The sequence below is a fragment of the Impatiens glandulifera genome, chromosome 4, assembly GCF_907164915.1.
Source record: "Impatiens glandulifera chromosome 4, dImpGla2.1, whole genome shotgun sequence".
Lineage (NCBI taxonomy): Eukaryota > Viridiplantae > Streptophyta > Magnoliopsida > Ericales > Balsaminaceae > Impatiens > Impatiens glandulifera.
Window position 1 is genome coordinate 53,349,038 of NC_061865.1, and position 14,123 is coordinate 53,363,160.

General features: G+C 26.0%; 1 protein-coding gene across 1 annotated transcript; it reads right to left on the minus strand.

The window, feature by feature from the left end:
• Nucleotides 1-11,945: 11,945 nt before the first annotated feature.
• On the minus strand, nt 11,946-13,638 carry LOC124936245 (protein ASPARTIC PROTEASE IN GUARD CELL 1-like). The gene has a single exon (XM_047476729.1). The coding sequence runs from the start codon at nt 13,570-13,572 to the stop codon at nt 12,145-12,147; it is 1,428 nt and encodes a 475-aa protein (XP_047332685.1). The 5' UTR covers nt 13,573-13,638; the 3' UTR covers nt 11,946-12,144.
• Nucleotides 13,639-14,123: the final 485 nt, after the last annotated feature.

Genomic DNA, 14,123 nt, shown 5'->3' on the forward strand with positions numbered 1-14,123 from the left:
CAAACAAGTCATAAATAATTTATCCTTTTTATATATAAAAAATTGTATTAAATCGATTTGAAAAATTAATATATTATGATTGGATATATATTTATTCAAATAACTACACTAATTAATAAGATCCACAAACTAACAAAATATTAATTAAAGTTAGGTGTACAAATCAATTTTACCAATATACACGAATTGATAGATTTTGTTTTTTAAAAAAATTATTTGAAATTATTGTTACGGAATGGTCAAACAAGAGCTTCTTATTATTGTGATTTAATTGAGATTTCAGACCTTATTTTAAATATCATTCCATTTTTTATTGTTAAACTTATATAAAAATATGTTTTAAATGTTATTAATTTAATATTTACATATCATTTATAAATAAATAAATAAAAAGATAATATCGCTAGTTTAACTATCGAATTTCATTGACTACCTAATTTTAGAGAATTAGTAGTTATAATCATTAATTTTTTGAAATTCGATAGTTAAATTAATGACATTAATCTTTTATATATTTATTTATAAATGTCACGTATATAATAAATTAACGCGTTTGAAACCGTTGAAGACAAAATAAAATTTTTAATAATTTTAATTATAATTAGTCTCAAATCGTGAGATTTAAAAAGAAGATTGTTCAAATTTTAATTGCTCCCCATACATAGTCTCAATTTAATTATTTAAAAAAATATTATTATTATAACGATTTTATGTAAAATTGATTAAAATAAATTAAATTAGTAGTAAAAAATCAAATATTTAAAAATGACTAAACTGATTTAATATTTTATACATCAATGCGTCCAATCAATATATAGTTAGATTTAGGTGTTGAAAGTGAGTTTGATTTAATCTAATAAATGAATCTGATTTCCAACAAACAAATAAGTTTTTTTTTAAATACAATTAATATTATTAATTGTGCTGATTAAATTAATCAAATAGTATCTTTAACATCACTTGCTCACTTTATTTATAATAATTAAAAACATTTTCTAGTGTTTATTTAATTACTCCCATACTTCATGCCTTAATCATTAAGATTCTTTTTTCCTCTTTTTCACCACTGAGGTCTGAGAGTATATTTTTTTTATGATTTGTTTGATTATTTATTTTATTTTATATATGTTTATTTGAATCAAGTTATATTTATAATGAAGGAATAAAATAAGATTATAAAAATAATTTAGGTCTTATTTGATGAGGTGAATAATCCCTTATCATATATTCAAAGCATGATTAAATTATTTTTAATTGATGTTTTACAACATTTAAAATATCAAATATAAATTATATTTAAGTTATTTAACTTTAAATAATCAATTTATTATTATTTTTAAATCTATGTCAAACATAATTAATAATAAATATTGATAAATGGCATCAAACAACTTCTAACTTCATAAATAAATGAAGCGTGATATATCATGTTTCCTACATGCCACATGGTGGGCTCAACATCATGCATGGTACAACTTTTTAATTATTATTATTATTTAGGATAAACTTGTTAATCAATTAGAATACATTAAAAATAAATAATGGTACATAATAAATTAAATGTTTCAATTTTAACTTATTAAAATGATACCATTATTATTAGGTTATTTTGGATTTTAGAGTAATTTAATTAAAATATTAATAATTTAAATGCAACAAGAGAATGTAGCTTTTTTATAAGGCCTTTTTATTTTGTTAAGAAAAACTTGCTAGACTCGTTTAATGTGGGTGTGATTATTAAATTATCATCAAATTTATTAGAATATCCAATCGTACATACTTTATTTATAATATTATAAAATATTTAAAATAATTTAATAATTTTATGAAAATAACTCACTTCTTACATTAATATAAGATGATTTAGAAATAATTATTGTTCAAATAACTCCATATCAAACAGAGCCTTAGATTTATAAATATTTTATTACAACCTATTTAATTTTCATTATTTTGAAAATAAAATATTACAAAATTAAGTAACTCAATTTCAAAGTCTATGACAATGTATTTAAATCCCCATATATATATATATATATATATATATATATATATATATATTAAAGTTATATTTAAATGTGGCTTCTTTAAAATCAAGACACATTTAAGCAAGTTAAAAGGGTGATTTGATAAGTCACACAAGTTGATATCCCAAATTGAAATAAATAAAAATAGAGAGGTTGACTTTGATATCTGGCTCAAGTTAAAGGCTATATTGGAAGTAATAATTTTAGTCCTTGTTCCTTATTTATTGGTTACTCTCAAATAAAATATTATATATTATCTCTTTCATTCATTAAAATATTATTAATATTTATATCTCTAATATTTCTTTGTTTAAGAGGTTACGATTATATATTTTTTAAAATGTATAAGTTAAAATGACTCTACAATTATTATAATTACTGTAACTTTTAAATTTTAAAGTAAAAATCAAATTCACAACCTCCAAGATTATACTAGTTTCATACAAATATAACTTTAATTATTTTGATTCACCTTAAAAAAATATGGGTAGAAATAATTTTAAATTCTTAAATTTCAATATAAAAACAAATTAATTAATTTATTTTTCATTTTCTAACTAATGTTGTTGGAGGCCTACTAACGAAACATATAGTATTGGTAAACGGGCGTGCGTCGGTATCGAATTCGGTATAAACAAATATATTAATACTGTACTAATATTTTGATAGAAATCTCGGTATGATACAAGTAGTGTTCATACTAAATATTGACAGTATATTTAGATTTCGATACGGTATTATTATTATTATTATTGTACTATTCATACCTAAACAAACATATTTAGACTCCACTAGATTTATTTTGTAAGAAAAAAATTCAAACATTTTATAATAAAATTAATTTAGTTTCATATCTCATAAAATAAAATACTTAGAGATAATATATGCAATTTAATTATATTTTGATTTGATTTTCAAAACTTAAGTTTCTACACGTTAAATCTATTTGAAAAAAAAATAAATATGTCAAAGAAATTAAAGTTTAATTATTTATAATTTTATTAGATATTATTTATTTATAAATATTATATATATATATATATATATTTAATTTATAAATATTTGGGTATTTTGATATATCAAAAAATCTCGTTTATACCGCACTGATAATATAACATCCACTACTTTTGACTATATCCGATGAAAAAGTCTCAAATGGGACTTGCGCAACAGTTCTTTTTTTTAAGAAGTCCAAAAAGACTTTCAAGATCTAAGGAACAACATAAGCACGAAGACCGCGAACCACTTTGTTACCGTATGTGCGACTCTCACCGCATACAACTCGCACAAAGACTCCAAAATCCATCCTCGAGCATTTTTTTTCCCTCTCCAATCCTCCTCAAACTTAGAGAATAAAGTTCTCAACGGTAAGCTAAAAACGCTACAATCATGGTTGATACTATTATTCTTGTTATTACATGTTAGAATATATAAGATAATAATGTTAGAATATAAGATAATATATACGTAAAATATTATCATAATATTATATAAAGTGTAATATTATATAAAGTGTGATAATATCATTAGTATACTATATTATATTAGTTTCTTTATAAGCTCAATTTAATGTCTATATAATAAACATAATCTATCTAATTTAATATAATATTTCAATACAATCTTCTTTCTTCTTTATTCTAACATGATATCAGTAACAAACTTTTGTTCTTGAGCTAAAAATTTAGTCTTTCGCTGCCTTCATCAATGGTTACCTTAACCATTGATGGAGAGCTCTAATTATTATTATTATTATATTTTTTAATAATGTTTTTTTCTTTCAAATAATTCTCTTGATATTCTTATTTTTTTTTACAATCATATTCTCTGAGTTTTGTTTTCAGTTGTTACTTTATCCCAGTAGTCAATGCCCATATTTTTATTGGTTTTAATCCAATCATATATGCTTCTTTACTGGTTATTTAGTTAGCGCACTGTTATTCTCTCATTAGAATAAGTTTTACAGGTGTTGTTTCACCTTAGCATTCTATTCTCATGAGATTATACCTTCTTCGCTGGTTTTTTTAATGCAACACACTATCATCCCGTTCTTGAATAGATTCGAGACTCGCGAGTAACTTTTGAGTTTATTCGGTTGTTGTTTTACCCCAGCATTCAATGCCCATTAGATTCTACCTCTTTGATGGTTTATCAGTCAGCACACTACCATCCTGTAACTGGATGTAACTCAAGAGTTTATGAAGCTTGAAGAATATATTATCAACATTTCAACATCTTGTCTTTAACCGTAAGTTGTTCAAGTATTTTCCATCTTGAGTTTAAGGAGGAATGTTAGAATATAAGATAAGATATATGTAAGAAATTATCACAATATTATATAAATTGTGATAATATCATTAGTATATTATTATATTATTATACTATACTATATTATATTGGTTTCCTTATAAGCGCAATTTAATGTCTATATAATAGACATAATCTATGTAATTTAATATATCATTCAATACGATTTCTTCTTTATTCTAACATGTTAGAATATAGAGAGAAATGATTGTATTGAATAATATTTTAGTTACATAGAATGTGTCTATTATATATACATTATAATCAGCATATAAGGAAACTAATATAATAGTATAATATATTATAATATAATAATGATATTATCACAATTTATATAATATTGTGATAATATCTTACATATATATTATCTTATATTCTAACATCTCTCCTCAAACTCAAGATGGAAAACGCTTGAACAACTTGAAGATGAAGACAAGATATTGAAATGTTGATGGTGTATTCTTCAAGCTTCATAAACTTTGAGCTCCATACAGTAACAAAATGGTAGTGTGTTGACTGATAAATCAACGAAGAGGTAGAATCTCATGAGCATTGAATGTTGGAGTGAAATAACAACTGAATGAACTCCTAAGTTACTCGCGAGTCTCGAAATCCATCCAACGACGGGATGACAGTGTGTTGTATTAAGAAAACCAACGAAGAAAATAGAATCTCATAGAAATAGAATAATGGGGTGAAACAACATCTGTAAAACTCATTCTAACGAAAGAATGTCAGTGTGTTGACTAAATAACTAGTAAAAAAGCACATATGGTTGAATTAACACCAATAAAATATGACATTAGCTATTGGGATAAAACAACAATTGAAAAACAAACTCAGAGAATATGATTCCGAAGAAAATAAGAACATTAACAAAATTATTTGAAAGAAAAAAAATTATAAAAAATATAATAATAATAATGATTAGAGTCCTCCATCAATGGCTAAGGTAACCATTAATGGAGACAGCAGAAGACTAAATTTGTAGCTTAAAAACAAAAGTTTAATTTTGATACCATGTTAGAATATTGAGAGAAAAGATTGTATTGAATAATATTTTAATTACATAGAATATGTCTATTATATATAATAGACATTATATGATAATAGTATTATTATATTATATTATATTAATTTCCTTATAGGCTAATTATATAATTAGCCTATAAGGAAATTAATATAATATAATATAATAATACTATTATCATAATTTATATAATATTGTGAAAATATTTTACATATATATATATCTTGTATTCTAACATTAAGCTTACATAGTCATTTTAACTTCCTAAAAGAAAAAAACGATCATCTCATCGTCAGAATCAGAAAGCGTTTGTAACCATAACTTACAATTTTATTCGGTATAACAAAAAAATAGTTATTTTTGATATTTCACGGTACTATATATATTTTCAACCTACCAAAAATAACGATAATTTTCCAGCTGGAATCTGACTTTTACTATACTTTCTCGGGCCTAATCAATTAGGCTGCTTATCTTATCATTTCATATCTTTATGGCTCTAATAAAGTCATTAATTTATCCACTAATTCAAAATTAACCTTTGACAATTCATTTGACAACGAAATGATCTTGATTCATAAACAACTATGTAAGATTCAGACAAAACAATCCTAATGAAACTGAGGTTTCAACCCGGCCTGCATCTTTGTTCAATTAATTTGGTCTAGACTCTTTATATATGGCTTTATTTGAATACATTTTTAGAATTGTAAATGCGTTTAATTAAGTTATGTTTGAAGTTACTAAGTTTATGCATGGAGTTAGGTTACAAGATAATATATTATTCAAATTAATATCTAATGAAATACTTTACCAATGAAAAAATCTAATTTAAAAAAATATAAAAATTAACTCATTTTTTTTACCACGAAGATAGCGTAGTGGTAAGAGTTGGCTTGAGAGACCATAAAGTCACAAATTAGATTTTATCTAAAAGCGTTTTGAGTTTAAGTGGAGAACTATAACTATGGATGTGTTATGCTAGTTTTTTTTTATTTCAAAAAAATCTATTTATTTTTTTATCAAAATATTAAAGTTATTATCTAGATTTAAGGGCCCAAAACAATTATAACTATCCAAAACCAACACCGGCCATGGAAAATGTCTCCGACCCACTCAACATTAAGTGATGATGGTTTATTCTTATTGAATCTTTCATATTTTGTAGGGAAAATAAGATTAAAATAATAATTAAAAAATTCATTCATTTTTTTTTGTTTTGTTTTGTTTTTTCAAATTCGTAGATCATGATGTTATTTTTTTTCCATAAAATGAAGTCTTTACTCTATTAAAGTGCAGGATTTCTAAATTCCCAAGCAACCCTACCATTTACCATTTCTTTAATGTATTGAATTTATGATTCAAGTTTAAATTCAATTAATACAAGATCGAAAAATTAAACTTTTTTTTAATATAAAATAATTTGGAGAATTTTTGTATTTTCTTCATTCATTTTTCTTTTTTATGATATTATTGTATAAAAATAAAATTACATCTCTACAAAACTTACATAGAACATTTTTTTTTTAAGTTTCAGTAAGTATTTAATTTTGGTGTCTAATTTGTCTTTTCCATTAACAATGTGTAATGATGTTTCAATTATTTTAAAGTAATTTTTGTTTTGATGTAATAAAACTGTCAACCTTTTTCTATTTTTTTTAGGTGTTATCGGATTGATTCTCGACTGAAAAGTTATACCTACCTATATTTGAAAAGATTTCTAACAATAAACAGAAAATTGGCACTTTTCAAGACTTGGTTAGGTTAGGATAAAAAAAGTTGGGCTATAAAAAAATAAGGCCTTTCCTGGAAGCCTTAGGACAGTCACTTTCGAAAGTCCCAGAATCATCGATTTATTTAGGAAGGGCTCAAGACTAAGAATGATTGGGCGTAAAACGTATGTAGGTGGCCTTTTAAGTCTGCCGTCAAATCTCAGGGCTCAACCCTGGACAGGCGGTGGAACTACCAAGCAAAAGTGCAGGTTTTTGTTCGCATATGAAAATCTATTCAAATATAGCCTAGATATAGTTTTTTAGTCGAGAATAGATCGATAACAAATATAAAATAGTTTAAGGAACAAACTTTTTTAACAACGCCGAAAATTGACTATGCGTCGAAGTTATGAGTTAGTTTTATGACATAAGAAAAAAAATTACAGAAAAAATTACAAATGTTAATAGAAAAGACGACTTTGACACAAAAATTAGGAAGCACTACTTAAACTTACAGAAAATAATTGTTATTTAACACTAATAATATTATTGATAGAAACGTGTTGGATTTTTACGCCGAACAATTTATTATTCCCGAGGAAAGTATGATCTTACCTTATTTAATCGTTAAGCTTATTCATGCTTAATTCAGTTTATACGTCCAACTTATTTATTTTTTATATTTATCATATTATTTAATAATATATATAATGTTATATATATTTATTAAATTAATTTTAAATATTAATAAAATTTAAATTAAAAAGTAATATATTTGAAAATAAATTATATTAATATATTAATTTTTATAAATTTTTTTTGTTAATATATAATTTTAAATATTAATAACTAACTTAAATTAAAAAATAATATATTTTAAAATAAATGATAAAAATATATTAATTTTTATAAATATAATAATTTTAAATATATTTAATATAAATATGATATAAAAAATATAGATATATATATAATAATATTTTAAAATTCTCATCTCTTCCCCCTTTTTTTTTTTCTTTTTAATTTCCATTTTTCTTTATTTCCAGGTATATTTTCATTTTTTTCAAAATATATTTTTGATGATTCTTTCATGGCGAATTCCTAACTCCTTCCGAAACAAAACTGGTTGGAATAACGGATCTATATCTATTATCGATGGTTATATAAGTTGATCATAGTTAATAAAGAAAAAATAATTTATTATTATACCTTTCCACATTCTCCAATCCACATCTCTGACCCAATTAATTGTCAATTCATTTTTAAGCATTCTCACCCTCTTCGTATACTTTTAGTTTTAGATAATTAATTATGGCTAGTTTGATTTATAAAACTATAATTATAAATAAATAAAATTAAAGTGTATTTATATTTCATGTTTAATTATTATATATATTAAATAAAAATATATTTAAATGTATGTTTTGTTATTATAATAATTTTATATAAATATATAAAAATATTATAAATAGTTGGAAAAGATGAGAGAATGAATAAAATATTAGAAAGAGATTAAATAAATGAGGGAGAATAAATAAGATGATTAGAAATGAATGAAATAAATGAGAGCAATGAATAAAAAATATTTTAAAGTAATTATTGAGAAAAACGATGAGATTATAAGCTTAAACGCTGAGTAGGGAGGTAGAGTTAAAATTAAGATTAAACGCAAAATGTGTTTGAATATAATTTTTGCGTTAACTTATTACACAAAATTAATATAGTAACTTATTGCACAAACGCCAAAATGTAGCTTATAAACACCAAATCAAACTTGTATAATATTTGTATGGGGTTTGTTTTGTTGAAAGTAACTACGAGTTTCAGCATCTAGGCTTATGTTTAAAGAGAGTAGAGAAGTGGTTTGATAATAGAAATGTAGAGAATCTACCAGCAAAATGTTTTAATTAAAACAGATAAATAATAAAGAAATAGAGCATTGTGATTCAGTTTTTATTGCACAATGGTTGCTGAAGGAGATAATATCGATCTCCAATATTTGTAACACACAAAATTTTGATTTTCTAGCAAATAAAATGTGTTAATATATAAATTTTGAATTATGAATCTAAAAAAATATTTATTTTTTCAACACCGCACAACCATGGTCTTTCGTGCTTCCGTTGAGAATCGAATCTGTAACATATTAGTTTCTTAAATCGACTCTTTTCACCGGACAATTCTATGAGTTAAAATATGGATGACAATGGGCAAAGACCAGATCTAGGATTTAACAATTTGGAGTGAGCTTAAAAAAATAACGATTTTTTTTTAATAAAGATAGGTTTTACCATTTTTTTATATACAAACAATATATTAAAATTTTATAAGATATATTTTTTTGAGTGCGCTTCAGCCCACCCGAGTCTCTATATAGATCTGTCCTTAGCAATGGGTACCAATATACCCGATACCCGATACCCGCGGGTACCCAATAATTGGGTTCAGATATTTTAGGGTTAGGGTCGGCATTATGAGAGAAAAAAGTACCCAATTGGGTTCGGGGTCGGGAATGAGGAGTGTGCAAAACTAAAACCCGATACCCGTTTATATTAACAATAAAAACAAAATGATTTTTTATTAATTATTAATGTGACCTTATAATAACTCATCATGACAAACATTATCTTAAATACATTATTTATGTTGTTTTTGTCCAAACTCCACTCAAACTTTATTTTTTAATATTTCCAAAAAAAAGTTATTAATCTCTTCCTTACTTTTTAATTCTTAATCTTCAACTTTTCTTTAAATAACAAAATATTATTTTTCTATCATCTTCTTCTTTATTATTTTACTTTTTTTCAAACTTTATTCCAACATTTTTCTTGAACTCTATAATAAACTCTATAATAAAGTTGTTATCTTTTTTAATATCTACAACATAAATATGTGGTAAAATAAGTAATGTTTTTATTTGTTTTTCAACATTTCGATTTACTAATTTAAAATATTTATAAAGTTATGTTTCTTATTCTTCAATTTATATAATTTTATAAAAACTTTAATCAGTTAATAAGGTACCCATTGGAGATCGGTTACTATTCGTTGAGGTCAAATAGTAAAATGATAATTTGGTTCGGGGATCCGGTTAAAATGTGATAATTTTGTAAAAACAATAAATGAAAAAAAATTATACAAAAATAACGACATTTAAAATGGCATAACCTACACTTTTTAACCACAATAGATATGGTAAAATTGGAAGGAAGTTTTAAATAAGTTAGATCCCAAATCATAACTAGATTCCAAACAAGGCATCAGACAAGAAGGTACTAAAGTAAAAAAAAATAAAAATCACTATACAAGTAGATCACACACACCTACAAATTATAGCAGCAAATAACAATAAAGACAGACTTCTCTAAATGCGGTCCCCAAATAAATTCAAAATTCCTTTAAATCTCTTTCAGCAGTTATTCACCGAGAATCCAATGAATAAACAAGAATAAAATAAAACATTATAACACACATAGACTAAGATAACAAACATCTTAGCTTTGAAATTTATAATATCAACCACATCTTTTTTCAATAATGGTTGATGATCACATATTTCACGGTGATATATATGTTTATCACAAAATCACTTTAATATAAATAAATTATAATGAAATTGTCATATTTTTTAAATCAAAATACATTTTGTGATAGTGTTATCTGGGATGACAATGTATACCCGATAGTCAAGTTCGAGCCTTTTAAATTGGGTACGTGGTCAAGTATTGGGCATGAGAGAAATCGGGTACGGGATTGAAGATGAAAAGTCTGCGAAACCGAACCCGGTACTCTCAATTATATATAAAATTATTAAAATTTAATGTGACCATTCAAATACTCATAATTATAAATATCATTGTAAATATTTTATTTTTATACACACTTCACTCCAACATTATTTTGTTTATATTCCTAAAAAAAAAATTTTTTCATCATCTTCAACTTTTTTTTAATAACAAAATATATTTCCTTCTAATCACTCGTTATATTTAATCTTTAACTTTTTCTTGAGCATTAATTTTAACTTTTCTTTACTCAAACATTGTTGCTATCTTAGAAAAAAAATCTACAACACAAGTGTATAGGTAAATAATGGTTTTGTTTATTTTTTAACATTTTGATATTACTAATTTTATTATTTATTAGAGTTATGTTTATTTTTTAACATCTACAATTTTATAGGTTTTAAATCGGGTAATGGAATACCTGTAGGGTCCGAATACCCGACAAATCAAAAATAATGATAGAAATAGAAATACCCGTCGAAATCAGAATTGAACAGTAAAATGAAAATCAAGTTCAGAGATGAATACTTCGTTACCCTAATCTCCTCCTTTTAAAAGACCTATAGAAAGGGCGGATAACATTAAGAATAAGTTTGCTCAAGTTCACCCAAAATAATGATAATAATAATAATAATTTTTTAACTATATGAAATATTTATTTAGTTTTTAATTTTATTTTGTCTAATGCCAAGCTTATTTTTTTCAACATATGTTTGACTTCTTATTATCTTGACTTGTAACATAGCTTTGTTTGGTATGACAAACAAAACAAAGGGTTTGGTTCATTTTTTATTTAAAAATTATATTTATTTATAATATTTTATTTTAGTGTTGATTTAGATGAAGAAAGGTTTTGGAATATTTTTCTTATTTCCTTGATAACGAGATCTTCAATATTAAAAAAATGAGAGAATGAATAATTATTGGCCAAAAAAAATTATCGCCTTTTACCACTTCTCTTTAAAATTACGATTAATTATAAAATTAAACACTTAATTCAAAAACACAATTAACTAATTTAACTAGGCATGCTGAGCCCAAAACAAAAATCTTATGATCCACATATTTTGTGACTAGTTTTTAAGGTAGAAAAACCAACTGTCATCCAACAAATAACTACATTTAACTGACATAACAGATCACTTTTTAACCACAATACATAAAGTTAGATTCCAAACCTAAAAAAAAAAAAAATTACTATACAAATAATAATAATAATAAAGACAGACTTGTCTAAAGCGGTCCCAAAATCCAACAGCAAATAAATTAAAAATTCCTTTTTTTCAGCAGTTATTCACCGAGAATCCAATGAGAGAATTACCCATATCAAAAGTGACACGTATCCCTTGCTGCTGTACATTCCCAATTATCGACAACGAAGCAGTGGTCGGAGCAAACGCAAAACAAAAAGTCCCGACCGAATCAACCGCTATCAAATAATTCTTCGCCGGCAAATCCAAAACCTTCCCATTCGAAAACACAAACCCTAATTTCGGAACATTCACACTCTTCATCATCGACAAATCATAACAAAGATCAAACAACGCCACTCCATTCACTCTCTTCAATCCTTTCGTCCCTTTCATAAACTCATCTCGAATCGCATTATACGCCGCCGTCTCTAATCTCGTCACCGCCGTACCGGAATCCACTATAACTCCGCCCTCGCCATCACCGTCAATCTCAGAAATCGATCGATCTATTGATATCTCCTCGCCGGCGACCATGAAACCCGTTAGGTTAACGTAGTAGAAGGTTTGAAACTTCGGATTACGAAGCATCGGAGCGGTCACGGCGTAAGGAGGGATTATGGAATTGAATTCTAGAGTTGAAGCAGAATCTGAATCGCGGTCTACTAAACAATAAGTTAAACTTGAAGCTTTAATTTGAGATGGAAATGATAAAGAACCACCGCCAAGACCGATTAATCCAGCGGCGCCGACGAATAAACCTTCGTTATTATGACCGCAACCGATTGCGATACGATTAACTTGATTCATTCTACCGAAAGAGATCGTTTCCGTCACGAAATCGCCGACTGTATATGATCCGTCGCCGTAGGAAACTTCGTAGAGACAATCGCCGGTGCGACATTCGGAAACGTCGAGTGATCTACATTGAACTGTATCACATGTAAGAGGTGAGTACGATGAGGAAGAAGAAGGTTCGAAGATTGGATCGGTTTGTTGATAACAATCGGCGCAGGGAGAACATTGTATCCAGTTTACGTCACTTCCTGTATCGATCACCATGTAAACTTCTTTCGCCGGTTGACCGATTCCGATTCGTGTGAAATACTCGCCGCTTCCTTCACTTGTACCGGAAATTACTGGCGTTTCTAGATTTGAATCTGTTTCGATTGGCTTTAGATCTGAGTGAGTGATTCCTCTAATTGCTAGGTTTAATCGAGTTTGTAGTGATTTGACTCGGATATTGTCGCGGTGAAGGCGAGCTAAGGTGAGAGATTTGTAGTCGTTGTAATGAGGTCGGTGAAGAGAGGAGCGAGAATGTAGGTTGAAAGAAAGAGAAGAAGAGTTCGTTTGTTGATGGAGGATGGGGTTTAGTATGGAGGATTGATTGAGAGTGAAGAAATCTAGGGTTTTCTGAATCGTGGATGATACGTCGAGAAAGGTGGTTTTTGAATGGGTAAAAGTGAAAGAATAGAAAATGCAGAGAGTGAAGAAGATAATGGCTCTCTCCGACGACGACATTGTAGAGAGAGAGAGAGAGGGGAAATGGTGAAGAAGATTAACCGGAGAGTAGAGAGTGTTCACACTTGACAGTGGATTGGGAGAGATGAAGTAGAAGAAGAAGAAGGGAGTGACTTTATATGGAGTACGGATATGAGCAAAAGCAATCTATATATTTAAATAAATGTTGTCTTGTTTGATATGGTGTTTTTTTACTAGATAGATATTTTAATACTTATTGGATAAAAAAAAGTAGGTCAATTCTTTAGGGTAAAATACAATGAGAATGAAACAAATATACATTAATGGTATGAAAATGAAGTTGAGATTTATATTTTTCATTCAAATTGAATTTATATGCTTGAAAAAAGTATTAAATTTTAATTTTTATATTTAATAAAAATATTTTAAATATATATTATTTATATTATTAAAATATTGAGTTGACACATATGTTTAGTTTGTATACAAAAGTAAAATATTAATTTTAACTTTTAAAATTTAAAAATAAATTCACGATTTATTCAAAAATTCAAAAAATAAAATATTGGTTTAGCACATTAAAATTTTAA